At 66.3% G+C, this 22,625-nt stretch overlaps 1 protein-coding gene across 6 annotated transcripts in view; it reads right to left on the bottom strand.

Annotated features, from left to right (window-relative positions):
- Positions 1 to 11,900: 11,900 nt before the first annotated feature.
- The window catches only part of AHDC1 (AT-hook DNA binding motif containing 1), a 53,642-nt gene continuing 42,917 nt past the window's right edge, over positions 11,901 to 22,625 (bottom strand). For 5 of the 6 annotated variants that reach the window (XM_072885059.1, XM_072885062.1, XM_072885063.1 and 2 more), the window contains 5 exons: positions 20,740 to 20,902; positions 19,708 to 19,748; positions 14,192 to 19,273; positions 13,458 to 14,080; positions 11,901 to 12,197 (listed from right to left, as the gene is read on the bottom strand). In XM_072885059.1, the coding sequence (XP_072741160.1) occupies positions 14,235 to 19,196 (4,962 nt within the window). In that variant the 5' untranslated portion in view covers positions 19,197 to 19,273; positions 19,708 to 19,748; positions 20,740 to 20,902 and the 3' untranslated portion in view covers positions 11,901 to 12,197; positions 13,458 to 14,080; positions 14,192 to 14,234. Of the gene's footprint in view, positions 12,198 to 13,457; positions 14,081 to 14,191; positions 19,274 to 19,707; positions 19,749 to 19,855; positions 19,972 to 20,739; positions 20,903 to 22,625 lie in introns of those variants that run through there. The other variant, XM_072885060.1, reaches the window with a different exon arrangement.

Here is a 22,625-nt window from a genome sequence, read left to right as displayed (position 1 = left end):
CTGGCGAGCGGGACCGGGGCCTGGCAGCTGCCTGTGCTCCTGCCACGAACCCAGAGGGACCCCATCTGCCCCCAGCCCCCAAACCAAGGCGGGGGGTCCCCAGCATGGAGCTGGGGGGCACGGGGACGGCCAGCCACCCTCCTCGCTGGCCGTGCAGGGGCGATGGCTGCTGGAAGCCGCCGCGTGACGCTGATTTTGGCTCCCGCTTGGGTTTCTCCCCACGGCCTGACGAGGCGGGGAGCGGAGTCAAGGCGTGAACGAGCCCGGTTTAAGGAGCGGGGCTGGCAGCGTGCGTACGGCACGGGGACGCAGGATGGGTCCTGCTGAGCGGACACCGCCATGCGTCCACCGTGGTTGTGGCAGGTGGGGGTCACGCCGGGACAGCACGGCCGAGCACGCCGGGGCTCGGAAAAGCCCCGCTCCCTGCCTGGCCTTGAGCCTGGGTATGCATCCTGCGGCTCAGCCGGTCCTCGGCAGAGCCGGGGTGATGCTAATGCCCCCCTCAGAAACTGCGGGAGCAAAGACTCGATCAAAAATTACCAGCACGTGGCACGCCGCGTTTCTGCCTGCGCACCTGGATATTAAATCTTTCCTCCCCTGCCTGATTATCAACATTAAGCGCCGGGTTCGTTTATGCCTACAGAAGGGGGAAGAGGGAGTGGGCGCGAGCAGGACGAAGGGCGCCGGGTGCAGCCATCTATCTCTTCGGTGCTCAGACTGCTCGTGCTTTAAACCGAACCGCAGGGAGTAAATCACCGGCACTCTCGACGGGAAGCAAACAAATCCATGTCTGCGCTGCCGGGAGCTGTGGCGGCAGCCGGGGAGGGCACCCCATTGCCAACGGGCAGAGCCGGCGGCCCCGGCCAGAGCAGCCTGGGGGTTGCTTTGGTGTGTTCTCTGCCTGCCTGTTTTGCCCGCAGCTCCTGCCCCGTGGCACAGCCTTTGCCCGCTCCTGGGGTCTCTCTGCCACCACCGCCATCGCCTTTGGCTCCTCCTGGGCGAGGTGGGCACACGCACATGTTGCAAACAGCCGTTTCTTGCCTGTTTTGCACCACTCCCCTCCACGCACGGCCACCTCGAGAGCGATGCTCAGCACCTCCCGGTGCCCCCAGCACCCACCAGCCCCCCGCACCCCTCCGTCCCCCCCTGCGGGTGCAAAGCAAGGGCCGAGGTGCTGCTGGAGGCCGCTCGGCTCCAGGTTTTCCAGGCTGCCAACAAGCCATTCCCTTGAAGAAGATCTGCTTCTATCTCAAGGTGTCACAGCCTCAAGGGAACCACCTAATCTGTATCTGCACTGCAACCTTTATCTCTACCCGGCTGTGTGAGAGGCTCTGTTTATAGCTGCCGAATAATACCTGCTAAATTGCAGGATCCACACGCACACCCCATCCCCATCCCCGGTACCCCCTGACACTTGTTTCTCTGCAAGAGGGATGCTCTCACTTGCCAGCTCCCTCCCTGCATTTTGTTGGACGTAAATGATGCTCCGGGGGACAGGGAAGGGCAGCTGGGCTGCTCCTGCCTCCCGGGTGAGCTCCAGCCACATCCAGGCCCCTGATAACCCCAGACAGACCCTGGCACAAATTGCTGTCGCCACCGGCTTCATTCCAGCCCCGCTTCCCTCAGCCTGGGCTTTGCTTCTGCTAAAAACGAGATGGGATCCAGCAGGTCCAGCCTCATCCTTCCTCTGTCTGACCCAGGGATGGAGGGGCGGACATCCTCCGTGGGAGGGAGGAGATGGCAGCTTATCGCAGCTTATCGCAGCTTATCGCAGCCCATGTGCCGCCCCAGCCTCGCACAAGGCCACGGCCACGTCCTCGCCCAGGGCCGGTGGCCATGTGGCTCTGGAGCCACCCACCCTCCACCAGGGACCCTTGGGTGCCCCTTCCCCGGCTGACTGCCCCTGTCCCGGCCCCGCTGTCCTGCTCACCCGGCACCTCATAAAATGGTCGAGGAGACCCCGCAGTGTGCGGCAGCGGGGCACGAGGGCAGAGCGGCTCCGGCTGCATCCCTGCTCCCTGTGGGAATGGAGACGGGGCTGTAGGCACCGGAGCTGCGAGGATGCTGCAGAAATGTGCGCCCAACGACGTGCTCTGGGCTTCTCCTGATTCCCATGGACCGTGACACCCTGGCATCAATTTGGGCCGCAGCCGTGAGCCTGGGTGGTGCATGGGGCAGGTGGGATGCCCGAGGGTGCCTGGAGCCCCTGGATGTGCCCGGGGCATGTGGGATGTGTGGGGCAGGTGGGATGCCCAGGGTGCATGGGGTGCATGGTGCACACAGGATGCAATGGGGCACGTGCGATGGATGGGGTGCACAGGGTGCCCAGGATGCGCAGGACCCACGGAGTGCCCAGGGTGTGTGGGGATGCATGGGGCATGTGGGGTGCTCAGGGTGCACAGGGTACAGGGGATGCATGGGGTACCCGGGGTGCATGGGGCACGTGGGACGGACAGGGAGCATGGGGTGCCCGGAACGCACAGGACACATGGGGTAGCCAGGGTCCGCGGGATGCACAGGGCACCCGAGATGCACAGGACGCATGGAGTGCCCGGGGTGCATGGGATGCACGGGGTACCCGGGATGCAACGGGGCACACGGGATGGATGGGGTGCAGAGGGTGCCTCGAATGCACGGTGCACACGAGGTGCCCGGGATGCGTGGGGTGCCTGGGGCGCCCGCTGCCCGCCGGGTCCCCAAGCCAGCGTGGCAGCGGGCAGTTGCTGCGCCGCTGACATTTACTAATCAGCTCTAACCTCAGCTGCACACCCGCTCCGTCTCGCTTGCTGTCTTGTCTCCATGGAGACTCCGCAACCTTTGCTCACTCGTTAATGGTATCTCAGCAAACGAAACTCCAACGCCACCCAGCCTTCCCCTCCCGGCCCCGGGAGAAATCCTCGCCTCTCACCTCCATCCCCATCCCCTCCCGCCGATGGGGATAAAAGGGACGAGTCCTTGTTAACGAAGGACCCAGCCACGCTGGGCCGAGCCAGGGGCAAGTTCTGACGGCGGCGCGGGGAGGAGGGAGAGCCGCCATCCTCCTCGCCGCCAAAAAAACAAGGCCATGGGATTTTATTGCTGCGGCAGCAAGGACGGGCTCCGGCCATGCGGGATGCCGGCCAGCAGCCCCTTCCCGGCTGATTTATTGAGCCGCAAGGCTCGGCACAAGCTGTTGTGCCCAGGATTGTGTGTGCCCCCATCCCAAACCCACCCCTGCCCGGCAGCCAGCACCCGCCAAAGCCACCAGCACCCAAAAATCATCCGGAGGCAGCGGCGGCTGCCAGGAGCATGCTCCGTCCCTGGTGTCCTGCTCTCACCGATTCTGTTTTCAAATTAATATGGGAAAGATGCCCATTACCTGCTTCCAGATAATGACTATGATTAGGCAGAGCTCTGCTGCCAGCCGAGATCTGAAGGATTTCTGTGCACTCCAGCAGCGCTTGCCGGTGCAAAACCAAGAGCAATAAAGTGTAAATAAAAGACTAAAGAAAATAGCGCGGTCCATCAGCGGAAAGAGTGCGCGGAAGCAGCTCTAATGACGGGCTTTCTGCAGCGGTGGTGGTGGCTTCAGCCTCGCTACAGGCAAGGCAAAATTGGAGAGGGGCTGCCCCGTGCCTGCACCCCACGTTTGAACCTGGCTTGGCCTCCACTTGCTGGAAACTGGGGGTTTTGAAAGAAAAATTCAAGAAGTGCGCTTGTAAGCTGCAGTGTAATGAGTGAGGCTGTCCTTGGGGGACTCCCGGCCCAGCAGACAGAGCCAGGGGCTTAAGGAGGGGGAAAAAAAATAGCCTGATCTCCTGAGATGGCTGCACCGGCTCCTGGAGCACCCAGCGTGGCCCCCACACCTCCTCTGCCCCGTGGTGCGACTACCCTGCGCTGGCATCCGTGGAGCCATCGGGGACCAGGGCACCAGGGGACCAGCCGTCGGGGACCGGGGACCTCTGTGCTGGGTGTCCCCGGGCATCTCCATCCCCAGCCCACCGGAGCCCACCAGGCAGGCAGTGGATTCCCGCAGCCCCGCGGGGCTCAGGGCAGGCAGGGAGCAGCACAGGACCCGCAGTGCCCACATGCAGCACGGCCCTGATGGGCACACGAGGGGATAGAATGGGGCACACGACCCCGCTGCGAGGGGGGAACCCCAAAACTTTGCTGTTCATGGGTACCTGGCTCAGCTGGACCCTTCTCATCCTCCTACTCCCCTGCCAGCCCTTACCGGGGGCCGGTGCGGGGCTGGCAGAGCCCATGCTGACTTGCAGGGTCTCCCCTGCATCCTTGCATGCCCTGAAGCACTCTGGCTCAGCCCAGCCTCCATCCCCTGCACCCCCAGGGATGCCCCGCGGCACATTGCCCCATGGCATGTCACCGCATGACACATCGCCCCATGGAACGTCGCCCCACCAAGCCACCCGTCTTCCCCAGCAGCCCCAGCCGGGGCGGCCCCCGCTGAGTCGGAGCCAGGCAGGGCTGAGCTGGCAGCGGCATCACTCACCGCCTGCCACGCAACGGCTGCAGGAGGAGGGTGAAGGCAGCAGACGAGGGGGAGGAAGGGTGGCCGACACGTCCCAGTGCCGCGATGGGGAGAGATTCGCCTGGCAGGAGCCCTGGGGCTGCTCGGGCACCAGTCTTGGCTCTCCTGGGAGCTCCATTTCTCACCCTGCGGCTCAGGGCTGGGAGCTGGTTGCCTGGTGGGGTGCAAGAGCAGGGGACCACAGACAAGTTTGTCCCCATCCTCCGGGGATGCTGGGGTGTCGCTGGGGGCACTCACCCCCGTCCCGATGCCAGGGGAGGCACAAACCCCCTGCCTGTGCTGCCAAGCTGAGCTCCTGCTCCCCCCGAACCTGCCGAGATCCGTGGGGGAGACAGAAAACCATGGCCACGGCCATGAGCTCGCCCTCGCCAGCAGCCTTCGAGGCAGCTCTCGCCATCCCTGGGGCAGAGCAACACTCCCAGCTTGCCCTGTGCACGGTCCCCTCATGGGGTCCCCACAGTCCCCTCACGGTCCCCACGGGGCCGGTTCCCCCAGGGCCAGCGTGCCACCGCGCCCGGCCGAGGGTGACGGTCCCCATGGTCCCGGGGGAGGCTGGAAGAAGAGCCACCATTTCCTCTGCCAACCGCTCCGGGCAGTAACCGTCGCCTCCAAAATCTGGTCCCACACGTGGCTGGCAGGCGAGGTGGCTCCCCAGGGACCCGGCGGCCTTGTGTCACCCCACTGGGCTCCTGCTGCCGGACCCCCAGACCCCCCGGACCCCCATCCTGGGCAGGGCCACCTGCAGCCCCAGTGCCCGCAGGAGCTGTCCCAGCCTGGCCGGGCAGAGGCAGGCAGCTAATCTCTGCTCCGATTAGGCAGAGTTCCCAGCAATGGAGGTTTCTTCTTTTTTCTCCCCCCTCAGTGATAACAAATAATAATATAATCCCCTTAATCCCTCCCCGAGGAGCCGGCGCGCACACCCGGCCGGGAAGCACCGCGCTTCTGCCGCTGCTGATAACTCGCACAGCCGGGGCCCCTGGGAAAACAAACTCCGGGGCTTTGGCTCACGCTTTGCCCCCCAAAACCCTGTGTGCTGCCCCTTGGGTGCCTCCACCCCAGCACCCCCAGACCCCCCCCCCCCCAAGCCCCACTGCCAGCCTGGGGGGAACCGGCATCGCTCCCAGCTCCTTCCTGCAAGGCAAGGCCACCACGACCCCACAGAGCCCCCAGCCCCAGCCGGGGGGGCCCAGCTGCCCCCTCCCCAGGGGGGTCCCATCCAGGACCCCCGCGGGGATTCTGCTCCCCCAGGCTCCTGCTCCCTCTGCAGCAGGGACGTGGCGAAGCCCCTGGAGGCTGAGCCCCCCTGGGGATCCCTCCCCTCGCACCCTTCTAGTCCCCAGGGGGTTAAGGGGGGGGTCCCCTGGGTGCCCCCACCCCAGGGGGTCCGGGCCCCCCCCTCGACACACCCCAGCTGTGCCCCAGAGCTTTGGTTTAGGAGCGTCAGCGTGGAGAGCATCGCCTCTCGCCCCAGCCGGGGCCCCGCCGGCAGCTGCGTGAGACCCAGGAGTGCTGGCATGGGTCCTGCACCCCCACCCCATCCCTGGGTGCCAGGAAGGAGCCCCGGCGTCCGGCTGCCAAATCCCCCTCCCTTCATAGGAAGCCCAGCCTGCCCTTTCCCCACGGGGCGGGCATGCAGCCCACCCCCCCAGTGCCAGCTCCCCCCCCGCCATCATCAGCCAGCAAATATTAATAACAACCCCTGCAATAGCCTTTGCTTTTATTCCCTCACTTTCCTGGCCCCCGCTCTGCTGATCTCAGCTCCTCCGGCTCCAAAACGCCTTTTAAAATTACTGGAGAGTGGAGACCTCTGCAAACGCTCTGCCCCCGGCCGCCCCTGCCTCCCCCTCCGCGCCGGCACCCGCCTGGGGACGGCAGCACCCATGTGCCATGCGGGGAGCCGGGTGCCATCCGCCCCAGTTATTTAAAAGGCGCCAGGCTGGGCTTGATTAAAACCAGGTAAAAGCCAGAGCCAGGGCAGAGAGGGGGATTAGATCGCTCGGGGGAATGTTAATGGACTCCAGAGCTTTCTGCCTGGCCGGCGGCTGGGCCGAATCCAGCCCCAGGGTGGCTGGGGATGGGCAGCCCTGCGGTGGGTGCAACGAATGCGCCGGGGCTCAGCTGGACCCCGGCGAGGGGAGCGCATGGGGAGCCTGGGCTGCTTCTGGCGGAGCGGAAGGAGGATGGGGGGGACACGGGCGGGGGGGGGTGGAAATATCTTCCAAGGGCCTGGCCCTTCCTCTGGGAAAAGCAGGGGTGGTCTGGTCCTCCAGCTGGGCTCTGCGCCGCCTCCGCTGCCGGCGCAGAAGGCCGTTCCTGCGGCGGGGACGTGGCACGGCACAGGCTGCCTGTGGCGGGATGGTTCTGGGGAGCATCGCCATCGCCCCGTGCCCCCTCCATGGCTGATCCGGGGGGCCAGCAGCCATTGGGGACATGGGGGGGCTTCGAAAGGGCTAAATGGGCTGTTTGCCGGGCTGCTCCTGGCAGGAAGGGCCGGTGTGGCGGCAGGGGTGCCTGCACCGGGGCAGGGGTGCCGGTGGCCCCCGGCACGAGATGCTCCCCCCCCCGGCTGCCAGATGCACTGGATTGCAGGTCTGACGTGGGAAATCGCCTCCCTTCCTCGTTAGCTTGTGATTAGCATGTCAAGTGGTTGAAGTTGGTGGGTATAAAGGATGCGAGCTAAGAATAATGGCTTCAATTTTCTTCACGGCACAGCCATTAATTTGAAGGAGAAGGGGGTGTCCAAACCTCCCGGGCAGCTCCAGGCAGCTCTGCTGTCCCCGGCCCTGTGGGGCGAAGGCAGGGTCCCGCCGCTGCCCCCCGGGGCCAGACCCCAGGCCTGGAGTGGGCGACGCGGCCGTCACCCTGCTCTGGTGCCGGCGGGCAGCGTCTGAGCCGAGTGCCGGTACTGGGGTGAGCTCAGCACCGGCATGGGCATCCCATGTGCTTGCCAGTGCCAGGGTGACGGTGCAGCCGGGACTGGGTGTGCAACACGTGTGCATCTGCGCACACCATCCTCTGCCCCGGCACGTTGCCCCTCACCTCCCTGGGAACGGGGCATTTCCCCAGCCTTGCCCCCCCGGATCTGTCCCCATGCGATGGGCAGGAGGGGAGGGCAGGGGGACGAGGGCAAATTCCTGCCTTGTTTCCAAGGGGATGCAAAAAGTCGAAATGGCGGCAAAGCTGCCTTCCCCCCTGGCACATGCCAGATCCCGGCAGCAGCGCAACGAGCCTCCTTACAGCCACGCTCCCCATGGCACGTGCGGGCAAAGCCCCAGCTCGCTGCGGCGCAGCGGCTCCGGGGTCAGCCCTGCACCCCTCTGCCGGTGCCCGGGACGTGGAGCATCCCTTGTCCCGCTGTCCTGCAGCATCCCCGGGCTCCGAGCACCTTCACCTGCACCGGCATCGTTAGCACGACGAGAGGCCAGAAACCTCCGCCCAGCAAAGCTGCTTAATTAAAATAATCATTTCCATCCCGAGGACGCGGCGTGGCCGGGCCGGTACAGCCAGGCGCCAGGGGACCAGGCTTTCCTCTCCCCGTTCATCCCATGTCACCCCGGGCACTGCGTGGCACCGTGCCGGCCTCGCCCCGGGTGTCCCCCACAAGCAGCTCCCAGAAACCTTTGATAAACACATGCCATGCAAATAAAGAAGTAGCAAAACAACCGTTTCCCCACCAAATTTTGAAGTCTTTTCTCCTTCTCCCCCCCCGCCCTCCCCAAGCAGCCTCTGCTTGGCAAAACCCAGGCAGGATCCGGGTGCGGCGGCGGCGATGCTGGGCTGTGCTGATAAACCCCCAGCAATCAGCCCAATCACGAGGCTTTTCAGCCTCAGAAACGGCGCACGCTGCTTGATAGATTTAATTGAGTCTTAAAAAAATAAATAAATAAAAAAATTAAATAAATAAAATCAAGCTGTGCTCCAAGCAGCCGGCCGTGCCCAGCGAGGCTGTGGCCGTGCCAGGCGATGCCTCCCGGCAGGGTTTACCTCCTGGGGGGATTTCTCTCCCAGCTCGCCCTGGTGCTGTCTTTGGTCTCGCGTTCGTTTGCACCCACCTTACCGGGGTGTTAATCAGGCCACAACGGATTTCGTCCTCCTTCGCTGCTGCTTTTTGCGACCTGAAATGAAAGAGAGGAAAAATAAGGGGGAAAAGAGCAAATTTGATGCTCTTGGGAAGCATCGTGTTGGAGCCAAGGTGGGAATGGTCACGCACCCCCAAAAGACCCCCAGGAGTGGCCGTGTGGGAGCCAGCCGGGGGGTCTGGTGCCTGCGGGATGGGTGCAGGATGCAGGCGCAGCCACGGTGTGGGCAAAGCAGCCGGGAAGTCTGTTGTCCCCGCTGCGTCCCCGTGCCTCAGTTTCCCCACTGAGCAATGATTAGGGCTGTTTGGTGAGAGCACAGCATTGGGGTGCCCCCCCGAGGGGTCCCCTTTCATCCCAGCCACAGCACCCTGCCTGCGCCACGTGCGGGGCCCGGGGGAAGGGGTGCTCCAACCGCTGTCCCCTCCCCACCAGCAGCCTCCCAGTGCTGCGGCCACCCTGGGGTGGGGGTGCCGGGGTGGGGGGCTGTGCCAGGCGTGACCAGCACCCCCAAGGTCAGCACCAGCGGTGGGGTTCCTGCAGCAGCTCAGCCTGGATGAGGCCAGTGGGTGCCCAGCAGGGACCAGCCCACGGGGAGCGGATGGAGCTCGCCAGGTGAAGCTCCAGTGTGCGGCATTAGGGGTGCAAGTGCCCCCCCCCCCCAAACCACTCAGCACCAGGGTGCTCACAGCGAGCGTGGCCGCTCCCCAGGCACCCATGGGACCCCAGGGTGGAGAGGCAGCATCCTCTGCAAGGTCCCCCGTGCCGGCAGAGCCCCCCAGCCCTCCCCATCACCTCCACCCGCAGCATCTCCCCCAGCTTACCTGCGGGCTCTGCCCGATCTGGGGGGCACTCAGGGGGGGCCGCAGAGGAGCAATGACCCCCCCCAGTTTGGCCCCAGCAGAGATGCGGTTGCATCGCGGGGCCCATCTCGTCCCCAGCGGGGACACCCCATGCGCACACACGGCCACGCTGCCGAAGGCCCCCAGCCAGATTTGGGGAGGGTCCGTGACCCACCAGCACCCGCAGCCCCCCGAGCCCCTACCCAGCAGCGCTCGGGGGGGCACTTGCAGGGCCCTGGGGTGGGGAGGGATGGAAACACAGTCCCCTCCAAATGCCCAACCACCTTCACCTAGGGCACAGGGACTGGCAACCCCCCCCTTCTCCCTCCCGGCACCCCTGGGACATGGGGCGGGGGGGGGTGTCCAGCTCCACGCCCGGCCGGGGGCTCAGGGTGCCCCTCGCACCCTGAAATGTGGGGGGGCTGCACTGAACCAGGCTCCCTCAGTGCCCACCCAGCTGCGCGTCCGAGGGGGGGGCTTTGCTTGGTCTCCCAGCCCACTAAGGAGGGGGGGATCCCCCAGCATCTCCCCCCCCCAGCACACACACACACACTCTCCCCGCACAGCACCGACATCTTCCCGGGCTGCGGCGGTGCCGGCAGCCCTGCTCCCCCCGCTCCCGCCGCCACCAGTATGCACCGGGTGTTCTTCTCCATAGCAACCTCCCGCCTCCCCCCGGCCCCCCCAGCGCTGCACAAGCACCGCGCTGCAGCAGCCCTGACCCCGCCGGGACCGCTCACCTCTCCCACCCACAGGTAGCTGGGCCCCCCCATCCCCCGACCCCCCCACCCCCTCTCCTCGCCCGGAGGATGCTGCAGCCTTCATCTTCCCAGTCCTGGAAGTTGGTGGATTTTTTTTTTTTTTTTTTGCTTATTTTTCTCCCTTTTGCGCCTTTATGGTGTTGGCGCTTTTCCCATCCATCACCGTGAAGTTCCCTCCGGCCCCTGCGTGTCGTGTGTGTCCCCCCCCCCCGCTCCCTGGGTACAACCCAGGGTGCCCCATGGGTGCCAGGGAAGGGTGGGCACCCATCCTGCCCAGCCAAGGGAAGCCCCCCAGCAACAACTCCTGCACCCACAGCCCCGAGCACGAGGCGATCGGGGAGGGCAGGGGGTCCCCGGCGTGCTCCAGGTGCCACCGAGACCCCCCTTGGCACCCCATCCTGGGGGGGAGCAGCAGTGGGACCCCTCGTGCCGTTCCGCACCCCGATTTGCACCAAAATTCAGCTTTCTCACTGCAATTCCCACCTTAGGCCGGATCCTGGCATCCCCCCCAAATCCAGGCGGGGGTCAGCCTCCCTCCAGCCCCCCCCCAGCACAGCCAGGCCGTGCCACCCCCAAAGAGAAGCAAGAAAGCAGCGGGCATGGCTCAATATATAGGGGTTTTTTTAATATAAAAAAAGTGCCTATTAAAAATTCCTTCCTAAATAACACAAAAAGACCAGTCGAGGGGAAGAGCGGGGGCCGGGGGGCTCGCCGGGGGGGCCGCTCCGGCCAGGGCAGCACAAGCACTGCGCAGGTCAGCTGGGGAGGGGCAGCACAGGAGGGGTGGGGAAGGGGGGGCTATTTTGACCAGGTGGGGAGTTTTTTCCCTTTTTTTTTTTCTTTTTTTTTTGCATTTTTCCTTTTTTTTTTCATTTCAGGGTGTTGTTCTTTTTTTGTGGGTTTTTTTTTGTTTTTTTTTTTGCACAATCCACAAAGCTGTACAGAAGTTGTCGAACCCTGGGGGACACACACACACACACAGGGGACACGGCCTGGGGAGGGGGGGGGAGAGGAGCCCAAAGCCCCCCCTGGCACCCACGTGTGCACCCACACCCTGAGCTCATCGCCACCGCCGCACCGGGGGCCACGGCAAAGCCGGTGGCCCCCTCTTTGCCCCAGCCCGCGCCCTGGCCCCCCCGGCTCCCCTCCCCACCAAGAGGGTGTGTGATTGATTTCTCCTTCTTCTTTTTTTTTTTTTTTTAATTTTTTTGTTGGTTTTTTTAAACTCCTTTTTTTTTTTTTAATACAAATTTGGATCTTTGGGTGTGTACTGCCAAAAAAACCCCGCCTCGTTCTTCTTAATAATAATAAAAATAAAACTCAAATCATCGTCATCGTCATTAAAAAAAGGCAACGGAAACCCAAGGAACCCATGCGGAAGTTGCACACCACAAAACCACAGCAGATGTACAGAATGCAATATACAAGACACGATTTATAATAAAACATTATATACAATAAATAGGTTATTGTTACTTTTTTTTTTTTTTTTTGTCGATTGATCTGTAAATAAATTTTTCTCAGTGCATACTGGTGGGTTTTTGCTCTTCTCTCCTGCATATTTGCCTCTCGGTCGCTTCAGTTCTCTGTTCTCGGTCACTTTTTGATTCTCCCTCCGGTGCGTGGCTCTCTCTTCTTTTTTTTTTTTTTTTGTGTGAATTTTCAGCTTTTTAAAATTTTTTTTTCCTTAAACTTTTTTTTTTTTTTTTTTTTTACTTCTTTTCTTCAAAAGTATTTACAATTGCTGGTTTTGTGCAGAAAATGAAAATTAATAAAATAAAAAATAAAAATTAAAGAGTCCCTCTGCTTCTGGCCGGGAGGAGAGAGAACGCGGCGCCGGCGCCACGGCCGAGGCGGGGGCCGGCGGGCGAAGCGGGGGGTGACAGGGCCGGGGTACCCCGCTGGCGGCAGCCCCCTCCTCTCCTCTCTGCTCCGGTGGCCGGGACGGGTGGGGGGCGCGGGGCCGAGGGTGCTGTGGCCGGCAGGCAGGCTGGGGGGGAGAGGCGAGAGAGGGGTGAGTGTCCCACCGTCGCGGCACCTCATCCCGGCCGGGGGTGCCGGGCGTGAGGTTGGGGCTCGGCACTGTGCCAGGGCACCCACTCGGTGGGACTTGCGGCAACTGGGTGGCAGGGAGCCCTCCCTGCCCCGGCTCCCTGCAGCGGAGGGATGGAGCCGTGCCCCAGCGTCTGGGGTCCTGCTCGCCCCCCCATTGGCACCCACGTACCCAGGGGTCTGGGGTCCTGCACACCCCCATCTGGCACCCACGCACCCAGGGGTCTGGCACCCACATACCCAGGGGTTTGGGGTCCTGCTCACCCCCTGTCTGGCACCCACGAACCCAGGGGTCTGGCACCCACATACCCAGGGGTTTGGGGTCCTGCACACCCCCCCATCTGGCACCCACATACCCAGGGGTTTGGGGTCCTGCTCACCCCCCATCTGGCACCCACATACCCAGGGGTTTGGGGTCCTGCTCACCCCCCATCTGGCACCCACATACCCAGGGGTTTGGGGTCCTGCTCACCCCCTGTCTGGCACCCACGTACCCAGGGGTTTGGGGTCCTGCACCACCCCCCCATCTGGCACCCACATACCCAGGGGTTTGGGGTCCTGCTCACCCCCCATCTGGCACCCACGTACCCAGGGGTTTGGGGTCCTGCTCACCCCCCGTCTGGCACCCACGTACCCAGGGGTTTGGGATCCTGCTCACCACCCATGCACCCATCTGGCACCCACGTACCCAGGGGTTTGGGATCCTGCACACCCCCGTCTGGCACCCACGCACCCAGGGGTCTGGCACCCACGTACCCAGGGGTTTGGGGTCCTGCACACCCCCCCATCTGGCACCCATGTACCCAGGGGTCTGGGCTCCTGTGCACCCCCAGTCTGGTACCCACATACCCAGGGCTCTGGGGCACCCCACACACCCCCCCCCCCCAGCTCTGGCACACCTGGGGTCCAACACCTGGCACCCCACCACCCTGGGGTCCAGCACCCCGCACCCCAGGCTCCAGCCACCCACAGATGCTTGGCCATGGGGCAACACCTGGGGCAAGCGCTTGTGGCCCAAAAGGGGCTGGGGGCACCCAGTGGGTGAACCTCACTGGGTGCATTTGGGTTAGAAACCCCACCGGAAAGCGCAGAGCATCCAGCGCACCCCCGCTGCCCCCCCGGGCTCCTGGCCCCCAGCCCCTCACCACCCTCCCAGGGGACGGGCATCGGGCAGCGAGGGGGCTCGGGTGGCACTTACCGGGTGACGGTGGCATCTCCGAGCCCCGCTGGCGAAGCTGCCAGAGCCTGGTGGGGGTCAGCTCTTCCAAACACCCGTCAGCATCCGTCCGGCAAGAAAAACACCCCCGGCAAGCGAGCGGACGGGAGGGAAAAGAAAAAAAAAAACCAACCCCCAACCAGACCCCCCGGGGCGGCCGAGGGGGCTGCCCTCGCCCCCCGGCCGGGCTGCGGGCAGGGGGCACCCAGCTGCTGACCCCCAGGCCCCACGGCCGCCTCCTGCCCAGCCTGCCTGCCCTCCTGCCCTGGGCTCGGCGGGGGCCGGCGCCGTCCATCCGTCCGTCCGTCCGTCCGTCCGATTGTCCTGCTGCGGGGTGGGAGGTGGGGGCGGCAGTCCGGAAAGCAGAGCCAGGCGGTTGGCAGGCGGAGCGGGTTTGAGTGCGGAGGGGGAAAAAACGGGGTTTTCTCTCTTCGTCCGTTATTATTTTTTTTTCCTTTTGTTTTTTAACTTTTTTTCCTTTTTTTCCTTTTTTTTTCCTTTTTTTTTTTTTTTTTTTTTTTTTAGAAAACAAACAAACGGTTCCAATCCCAGTTAAATAGAGAACTTGAAAAGTGTTCCAGAAAAAAGTGCTGGCTAAATTACCTCTGAAAGAGAAACACAACATGGAAGGGGGGGACACGATGAGAAGGGCCCGGGGGTGCCCCGTCCCCCCCCTGCCGCCCCCCGCCCTCGCCCCGAGGGGCTCCCCCACCTACCCTGTAACAAAACCTCGTTGTCCGGTTGGCACGTCAGCAGACACTACAATGAGGTGACCGTAAAAGTGTCCTCGGGGTGTTGTTGCTCTACCATGGGTCCCAAAAACCCGCTCTTCTGGGTGGGGGCCATGACGGGGTGCCCTTGGGGTGCAAAACTGGGGTACCTGTAGTTGTCCTGCAGCTGCAGCATTGAGTCTCTCGGTACGGGGGAGATGTTCAAGTCATTGATCAAGGGACAAGCGTAGGGTCCTCGGTGGTGAGCCCGCGACATCTCCAAGGGCTCCTTCTCGCCCTTGGAGGGGTGGGTGCCGCTCGGGCTGCTCAAGTGGGGGTTGAGACACGGGGGGTCCGTCCTGCCCATGAAGTCTACCAGCATACCGGCCCCCGCTTTGCCGTCGTACGAGGGGCTACGGGTGCTGGCGTTGGGGGAATACCAGTACGGGGGGTTTTTGCAACTGGGGGAGTCGTAGTGCGGTTGAGGCATGGGGAGATCACGGCAGGCCAGGTGGGGGGCGTGCGGCAGGGCCCCCCCCTGCATGCTGTGCTTGAGCGAGTCGCAGGCGGGCAGCTTGCGGATGTCACCCGCCCGTAGGTCCTCCTTGAAGGCCAAGGTCGGGGAGCAGTTGGGCGAGAAGGCTTTCTGCAAGCCAGCCTCGAAAACAGTCTGCTGGCCAGGGGCTGCCAGCTGGTGCGGGAGGGCAGGGAAGTGCTTGCTCTCCAAATCCGGCTGCCCCAAACCGGGGGAGTCGCTCTGAAAGCCCTGGACGAAGGTCCCGTCCGAGGGGGTGGAGGGGTTCATGGAGTAGGGGCCGGCGTAGTCGCAGGGGTCCCGCTCGCCCACCCCGAAGCCCCGGGACTGGGAGGGCAGGGGGGACATGCTGCTGTCCCCGCTGTAGTAGTCCAAGCCCAGGTCCGTGCTCTCCTGGAAAAGGGGGTTGACCGCCTGCGACTTGGTGGGGAACTTGGCCTTGCCCGTCCCCCTCTCCTTCTTGGAGGCACAAGCCCCCCGGGACCCCCGGGGCTGCCGGGGTCCCGTGCTCCTCTTGGAGGGGTACACAGAGGAGGAGGAGGAAGAGGAGGAGAAGTTCAGGTGGGAGGTGTCGAACATGTCCACCTTCTTCCGTCGGCCCCGACCGGGCTTGGAGTTGCTCTGGAAGAGGACGCTCTGGTTCCAGTTGTAGCCCGGGGCGGAGGACGCCTCGTTCCAGTCCATCATCAGCTTCTCCAGGCTGGAGAGGCTGGACTGGCCCTCGCTGGAGGAGGCCTCGCTGTTGGCACGCCGGTAGCCGGCCGGCTGGTTGAACTGGGTGCTGTCGGAGGAGGACTCGGAGAAGGTCTCCGAGACCGTCTGCTGCTTGGCTTTCTGCGGGGTGTAGTTGGAGATGTCCAGGATGACGTTGGGCTCGTTGAGGTGGCACTCGAAGCCCGGGTTGTAGAGCTGGCTGAAGGCCTCCGAGCTCCAGTCCAACCCACCGTAGCCTTGCCGGAAAGCCCACGGCGCGGCGCTGGGGAACTGCCGGCAATTTTCAGGCGAGGGCTGGAAGGAGGCTGAACCCTTGGGCACCATGTAGCCGCCGGGCGAGACGGTGCTGGCCCGGCTGTCGCAGCGCAAGGGGGTGTGTGCCGCGCTGGAGAACTGCCCCCCTTGCTCGGCACTGTTGAAGAAGGCGGCTTTGCCCAGCGGCAGGCTGGGACCGGCCGTCTGCGGCGCGTACCCGGCGCTGTGGGCGCTGCTGGGGGAGGACGGGAGGCTGCTGCCGCTGCCGTAGGCGAAGCTGCAGTCCTTGCTGTTGGGGCAGTCCTGGGCCGACGGGTACTGCTTCCCCGGTGGGAAAACGCTGGCGGGTGCCACGCTCTGCCCGGCGCCGTAGCTGCCGTACGGGGAGTAGCCAGGGGTGCCGCTGGCCGCCGGGTGAGCCGTGGGCGACCGGGAGACGGCCGAGGGCGGTGCCAGCTTGGGGAAGGCCTCGGCCCCCCGGCACTCCGACGACCCTTGGGCCACGCCGTAGCCGGCAGTGGCAGCGGCAGCGCGGCCGGGCGGGAAGGCCGGCCGGCCCTGCATCGCCGCGTGGAAGGCGGCCTCGGCGCCGGGGGTTGCCGCAGCCACCTTGCCACCCCGGGCTGGGTAGGCGGCCAGGCCCCGCTGGCCCGGCAGGGCAGCCGGAGGGGCCGTGTAGGCGGCCGCCGACTTGCGGGACTCGGAGCGGGAGGCCGAGAGGGCGAAGTCCAGCAGGTCAGAGGAGTCGTCCGAGTCCAGCAAGGAGCGGAAATAGCCGGTGAAGAGGCTGTGCCTCTCCCCGCCGGCCTCCGTCTGCGAGGACGGCGTGCTCCCGGTGTAGAAGCCGGCCCGGCCGGAGGAGCCCGACTCCAGCCCGGCGGTGTGGAAGGGCCTCGCCTCGGCCCCTTGGTAGCCGCCATTGCGGCCGGCCTGGCCGCCGGGGTGGCCGTGGTGGGGGGCCCAGGGGCTGCCCTTCTCCCCCCCGGCCCACTCGGCGGGGCCGTCACCAAAGCTCTGCCCGGGGTTGGGCTCGGGGAAGAGTGCCCCGTTCTTGCGGGCCCGTCGCTTTCGCTTGGGTTTGCCCACGGGGTCGGGCTCCGGCCGGCCCCGCTTGCGCGGGTGCATGGTGTCGGCGTGGAGGGTGGCAGGGGCTTTCTTCTTCTTCCCGATGCCCTCGAAGAAATCGCTGAAGGAGCAACGGGCGGCGCGGGCAGCGTGGCCCCCCCCACGCCCGCCAAAGCCCCCCGCCTTGCCGCCGCGCCGGCGGAAGCCCTGGACGCGGTGCAAGAAGTGGGAGATGCTCTGGGTGTCGGGGGCTTGGTGGATGGACTCGGGCTCGCTGGGGGTCCAGCAGCGGGGCGGCGAGCAGCGCCCCGAGCACTGGCTCTGCCGGTTGAGGAAGGCCAGCTTGGCCAGCACGTCCGAGTAGTCGGCCTTGCTGTCGTTGGTGTCGGCAATGTAGGAGGGCTGGGGCGAGGCCAGCTTCTGCTTCCTCCTCCTCCTCTTCTTCACCTCTGGGGCGGGCTCCTTGGGCTTGGCTTGGCCCAGCAGCAGGTTCTTGGGAGGCCTGCCCCGCTTACGCTTCAGAATGATGGGCATCTCGCCGGGGGGGAAGACCACCACCACATTGCGCCCGTTGTTCTTCATCTTGAGCAGCGGCGTGGGCTCCATGGAGCTGCTGGCCGCCAGCTCCTTGCCCTCCAGGTTCAGGTTGCTGCTGAGCGATGACACCTTGTAGGTGGTCTTGTTCCTCCTCCCCAGGGACACGGGGATCTTGGCCATCTTCACCACCATCTTCCTCACCCCCCGGCACTTGCTCTTCTTCCCTGTCGCGGGGGCCTTGGGCACCTCGTCGGGGTCCAGCGTGGCGGGGGGCGGCGGCGGGGGGGCCAGGAGCGGGGTGCCGGGCTCCTCAGGCCCGGAGGGCACCTCAGCAGGCAGGGCGAGGGGGGACAAGACGCGGCTCTCAGGGGTGACGTCCGCCCGGCGCCCTCGTCCTGCCCTCCTCCGGCGGCACAGCATCTTTGGCTTGTCTGTCCGGCGCAGGGCGTACTTGCGGTGGTCCTCACCGCACCGCCCGCCCCCTCGGCCCCCGCAGGGGCCCCGCTTCACCACGCTGCCCAGGGGACACCCCCCCAGCCGGGGCTGCAGCCCGTGGGGCCGCAGCGGGTCCCCGGCACCTGGCTGCGCCTCCAGCAGCTCCGACACGGGCCCCAGCGGCTGCGCCTCCAGCAGCGAGGGCTCGGCGGGCAGCAGCGGGGCCCGCGCGTCCAGCAGCGGCGGCTCCAGGGCCCCCGGCAGCGGCTCCAGCGTCTGCAGCCCCAGCGGCTCCGCCAGCGGCTCCAGCGACTGCAGCTCCAGCGACTCGGAGAGCGGCTCCAGCGACTGCAGCTCCAGCGACTCGGAGAGCGGCTCCAGCGACTGCAACCCCAACGGCTCCAGGTTTTGCAGCTCCAGTGACTCTGGCAGCGGCTCCAGGCTCTGCGAATCGAGCAGCTGGGGCTGCGACTCGAGGGACTGGGAATCCAGCAGCCGGGATTGGGAGTCCAGCTCTTGGGCTGGCAGCAACTGGGGCTGCGGCTCCATCGCCTGCGACTCCAGCAGCTGCGTCCCCGGGCACGCCAGGGAGGCCAGTTCGTTTAGGATGTCCGCCTCGGCCAGGTCCGAGTAATCGCCGGCGTCAGGCTGGGAGCAACCGGCTTCCTCCGCCGGGGCTTTGGAGGCCCCCCCCAAGCCCCCGCTGTGGCCGGGGGGCTGTGGGACGTTCCCTCCACCGCTGTCGGCTTCTCCATCGCGGGCCGGGGCCCGGGGATGCCGCGGCGGCTCGGTTTTGCAGAGCACCCCCCGTTCCTCGGGGCTGCGGATGCTGTTGGCCAGGGAGGGCGAGGAGAAGAAGCTGTACTGGAGGTCGCGGTCGGCGGGCAGGAGGCGGCTGTCCTCATGGCCACCGCCGCCGCCACCGCGGAGGCTGCCGCAGTCCAGGTGCACCCCGCTGCTCTTGAGGTCCTCGGAGAGACGGTTGAGGTCCTTCATGATGTCGATGAGCTGCACCACGGGGTGGAGGTTGATGTGCCCGTTGCCGCACTTGCTCCGGAGCAAGGCGAGGATGCTGTCGACGTTGCAGCGGCCCGAGGCCAGCGTCACGTTGGGGAAGGTTTTAGGCGCCCGATCGCGGGCGGTTGCCTCCTCCGCGCTGCCCCCCAGGATCCGGGGCTCGCCGGCACAGCCCAGCAAGTCCTCCGCCGCCTTGGTGCCCCCGTGCACGCTCTGGCACCGGTCGGCCGGGTCGCCGTGCAGCAGCGAGCCCGCCTGGTGCTCCCGGCTGAGCGCAGGGCACGAGCCCTCAGGAAAGCTCAGCACGCTGCAGGATAAGGCCTTTTCCGCCGGGCAGGCTGGGGGCCGCTGCGCCGGGTGCCCCGGTGGGTAGAACTTGGGCTCTCGGACGTAGTCGGGCGAGCCACGCACAACGCTGGTCGTTACCACTGGGCCCGGGGGCTTCACGCGCATCCTGACCTCCTCCTCCCCCGCGTGCCGCTTGGCCGAGCAGTTGCTGACATGGGGGTCGGGGAAGGTGAGACCGGGACCTGCGTGGGGCAGAGAGGGGGGACAGTGAGGCTCCGAGGGCACCGCCGGCCGAAAGCAGCCGGCAGCGCCTTGCTCCATCCCCGCCACCCGCGGAGAGGGGACGCCCGCGTCCGCCCGCCCGGCTCATCCCTGCCACGTCACCAGCGAGGACCCGGCTGGCAACGTGGGAACCTGAACCCACCACCCCCCAGTCTCCTCCCTCGCCCACCGTAGCGGTGGGGAAATGGGGTCTGGCCCCCTCCCCCTGCTCGGGGGGGGGCTGGACGCCCGCCCCACGGCAGATCCACCCGTGCTAGCCCCCCGGCTCGCCCCGGCGCAGAGCCACCTCCAAGGGGAAGCGGGGTGGCTGGTGCCCGCGGGGGTCTGGGCTGCCCCGTCCCCCTCCGTGGGGCAGGGCCGGGGGGTCCGGGGGCGTCGCGGGGCTGGGACTTACCCTCGGCTTTGCTGCTGCTCCTGCTATTGCACTTGAGGTCTCTGCAAAGGAAGGGGTGCGGAGGGTTAGCCCCGAGCCGGGGGGGGGAACCTGGGTGCCCACCACGCCCACGGCTTCTTCGCAGCACCAGTCCCTACAAGGGACATACCAGGGGCCGATCCTCCCGAGCTCCCACAGCCGAGAGGGCAGCGCCCGCCCATCACCCTGGCGTCGGGGCTGCCAGCGGGGCGGGGCCGGGGAAGGGGAGGGGAGGCTGCCTCCGATCTGGGGGACAGAGGGGACAGGTTTACCCCCCCCCCTGCCCCCACCAACCCCTCCAGGGGGACCGGGGGGGGGGGGGGCGCGGCGGGGGCCCTGCGGCCGCCCTGCCACTAGGTGTCCGCGGCGCGCCCCGCCCCCGCCCGCCGCCGGCCCGGCCCCGCCGCCCCCCCGCCCAGCGCCCCGGCCCGGACGGACGGACGGACAGACAGAGCGGGGGGGGTGGGTGTGTGGGCAGAGCGGGGAGTCCTTTGCCCGCGGAGGTGGCTCAGCATGTTCCGCACCCCCCCGCCCCACCTCCTCCCCACCCACCCGTGGACACCCCACGCACAGCTGCTGCCCCCACCCGAGGGGACACCCCCCCGGGCCGGCAGCCCCTGGGGACACCCCCCCCGCCCCCTGCATCGCGTCTGCCTCAGTTTCCCCTCGCTGGCAATGGGGGCACAAGCGAAGTCTGCGCGGGGGTGTGTTGCACAAGCACCCACGGGTGGGCAGGGGTGTCCGGCATCTGGCACAGCACCCATGCACCCACTGCACAGCCCACCCTGCACCCCACGGGGGGCTGCAGGCACCCCTCTTTGCCCCCCACGCCCCCAGCCAAAGGCTTTGCAAAGCCCCGGAGCCCCCCCCCCCCCCCTCCCCCGGATGCTTTGCAACCCCCCCCACTCCGGCCAAGGCAGGGACGGGCAGAGCAGAGGCAGCAAGATTTGCTTCCACCCCCTCCCGGTGCAGCCCCCGCTCCCCATTCCCGGGGCGAGGGCCCCCCCGGGGTACCTGGGCCGCGGGTGCTTGCAGTGCAGGTTCACTTTGAAGCTCCTGCCGTCGCCGTCGCTGCCGGGCTGGCGGGGGCCGGAGCCCTGGGTGCGCGGGAACCACTCGGCTGGCGGGCTGGCACCGTTCTCCAGTGCGACGGGCTGGCAGGCGACCGAGCTCCCATCTGCTCGAGCAAGCACAGAGACCCCCCGCGTGTCAGCCCGGCGGCCCCCTCCCCAGGGAGCACCCCCTGCCCTGGGCCGGCGTGGGTGCCCGCGGGGCTGGGCACGCTGGGTGCCTCCCGTTCGCGCCTCCCCCTCGAAGCCGCTGCCCACGGGGACACCCAAGGGACCCACGCCGTCCCCTCCACCCCACAGGATGGGGTCCGTCACGGGATGGCCGGGCACAGGGTGGCATTTCGGGGCAGGATGCCCCTTTCCTCCCTGCCATGGCCATGCCTTGAGCTGGGGGCTGCCCATCCGAGGCCGGGCATCTCCCCGCCAGGCTGCAGGCCCACGCGTGCGTGCCTACGCGTGCGCACGGCCACACGGATGTGCGCGTTGCACACGCGTGTGCATGCAGGGCCCCCTGCTCCCCCCTGTGACACCGGCGTGCTGGGGGTCCAGGCACCCAAGGCAGCTGCCCATCCGGCACAGGGGTGCACAGCAGAGCCCCCCGACTCGTCGCGGTCCCCCGTCCCTGCGTGTCCGCCTGTTTTGCCCCCACCCAGAGCCGCGTGTGAATCCCTGCCTGTTGGCTCCCTCCCCCAGCACACACCCGCAGACACACACACGCAGCCGCTCGGCGTGATCCAGGCTCTTCCCGGTGTCTGGATTAGCGTGACAACTTATCAACAAGGCAGGGAAAGAGAATTCAAACCTGTCAGTCCATCCGCATCCCCCCCTCCCCGTCTCCCCGTCAGCCTTTGGGTGCAGTGCTGGCACGAAGGCGATGCGGGCACCTCTCCGGCAAACGCTGCCGTGTTGCCTGCACGGTGTAGAGTTACACCAAGGGCAATGTGGAGCAGGAAAATATGTGCTAGAAAGACCGGTCTAGTCTCTGATGAAGCTGCTAATGTGCTCGGAGAGCTGTTGGAGGGGAGGCAGGCAGGAAGGAAGCAAACGGGAGGTTTTCCAGAACAGCCGCTGGGAGCCGGTCCCTGCCGCACACGCTGCGCACGGCTCGACGGGGAGGACCGGGGTGTCGTGGGGCACGGGGCGCGGCCCCCCCGTCTCTGTGCCGGTGTCCCCCCGCATGGCCACGGCGCACGGAGCTGCGGATGCGCTGGCAAACCCGGTGGGATGCCCGTGGGGTCCCCAACGGGGTGCATGGCACCCACCGGCGTGCACCCATGGGTGCCAGAGGTGCTGGGCACGTCCCCCCTGCCCTGCCCTGCCCGTCCAGCCGGCTCTTACCCCACACTGGCCGGCGTCAGGCTCCTGCCCTCGGACCCGCTGCCGCCCCCGGCGAGGCCACGTGTCCGGTGACAAGGAGGGGGACGCTCCCCGCGCCATGCCAGCGCTCCTCCCTCACCCAGGCCGAACCGCCGCCATCCGGCTGCCCCCCACGGCGGGGACCACCTGCGCCCCCCACCCGCCACCCGCCACGCCACGCCACGGGGACGGGCAGCACCCGCCATCCCCACACCACCACCCCGCCACGCCACGGGGCGCAGGGCGGGAGCCTGGCCCCGGGTGGTGGGGAGGGGGCTGTGGGGGGGAGACGGGCACGCCGGGATGCTCGCCACGCCGCCGCGCTCACTTTCACCTCCCTGCTCAGCCCCAGGCAGCCGCCACATGTTTCACATTAGGCTCTCCGGACTTCGCCATTCCTGGCTTGCTCGCCAGGGGTAGGGCCTTTTTCCTTCTTTTTTTTTTTTTTTTCTTTCCCCCTTTTTTTTTTTTTAA

The sequence above is a fragment of the Ciconia boyciana genome, chromosome 21, assembly GCF_034638445.1.
Source record: "Ciconia boyciana chromosome 21, ASM3463844v1, whole genome shotgun sequence".
Lineage (NCBI taxonomy): Eukaryota > Metazoa > Chordata > Aves > Ciconiiformes > Ciconiidae > Ciconia > Ciconia boyciana.
Note: the sequence above shows the minus strand (reverse complement) of the source record. Positions and strands in the feature narration are given on the sequence as shown.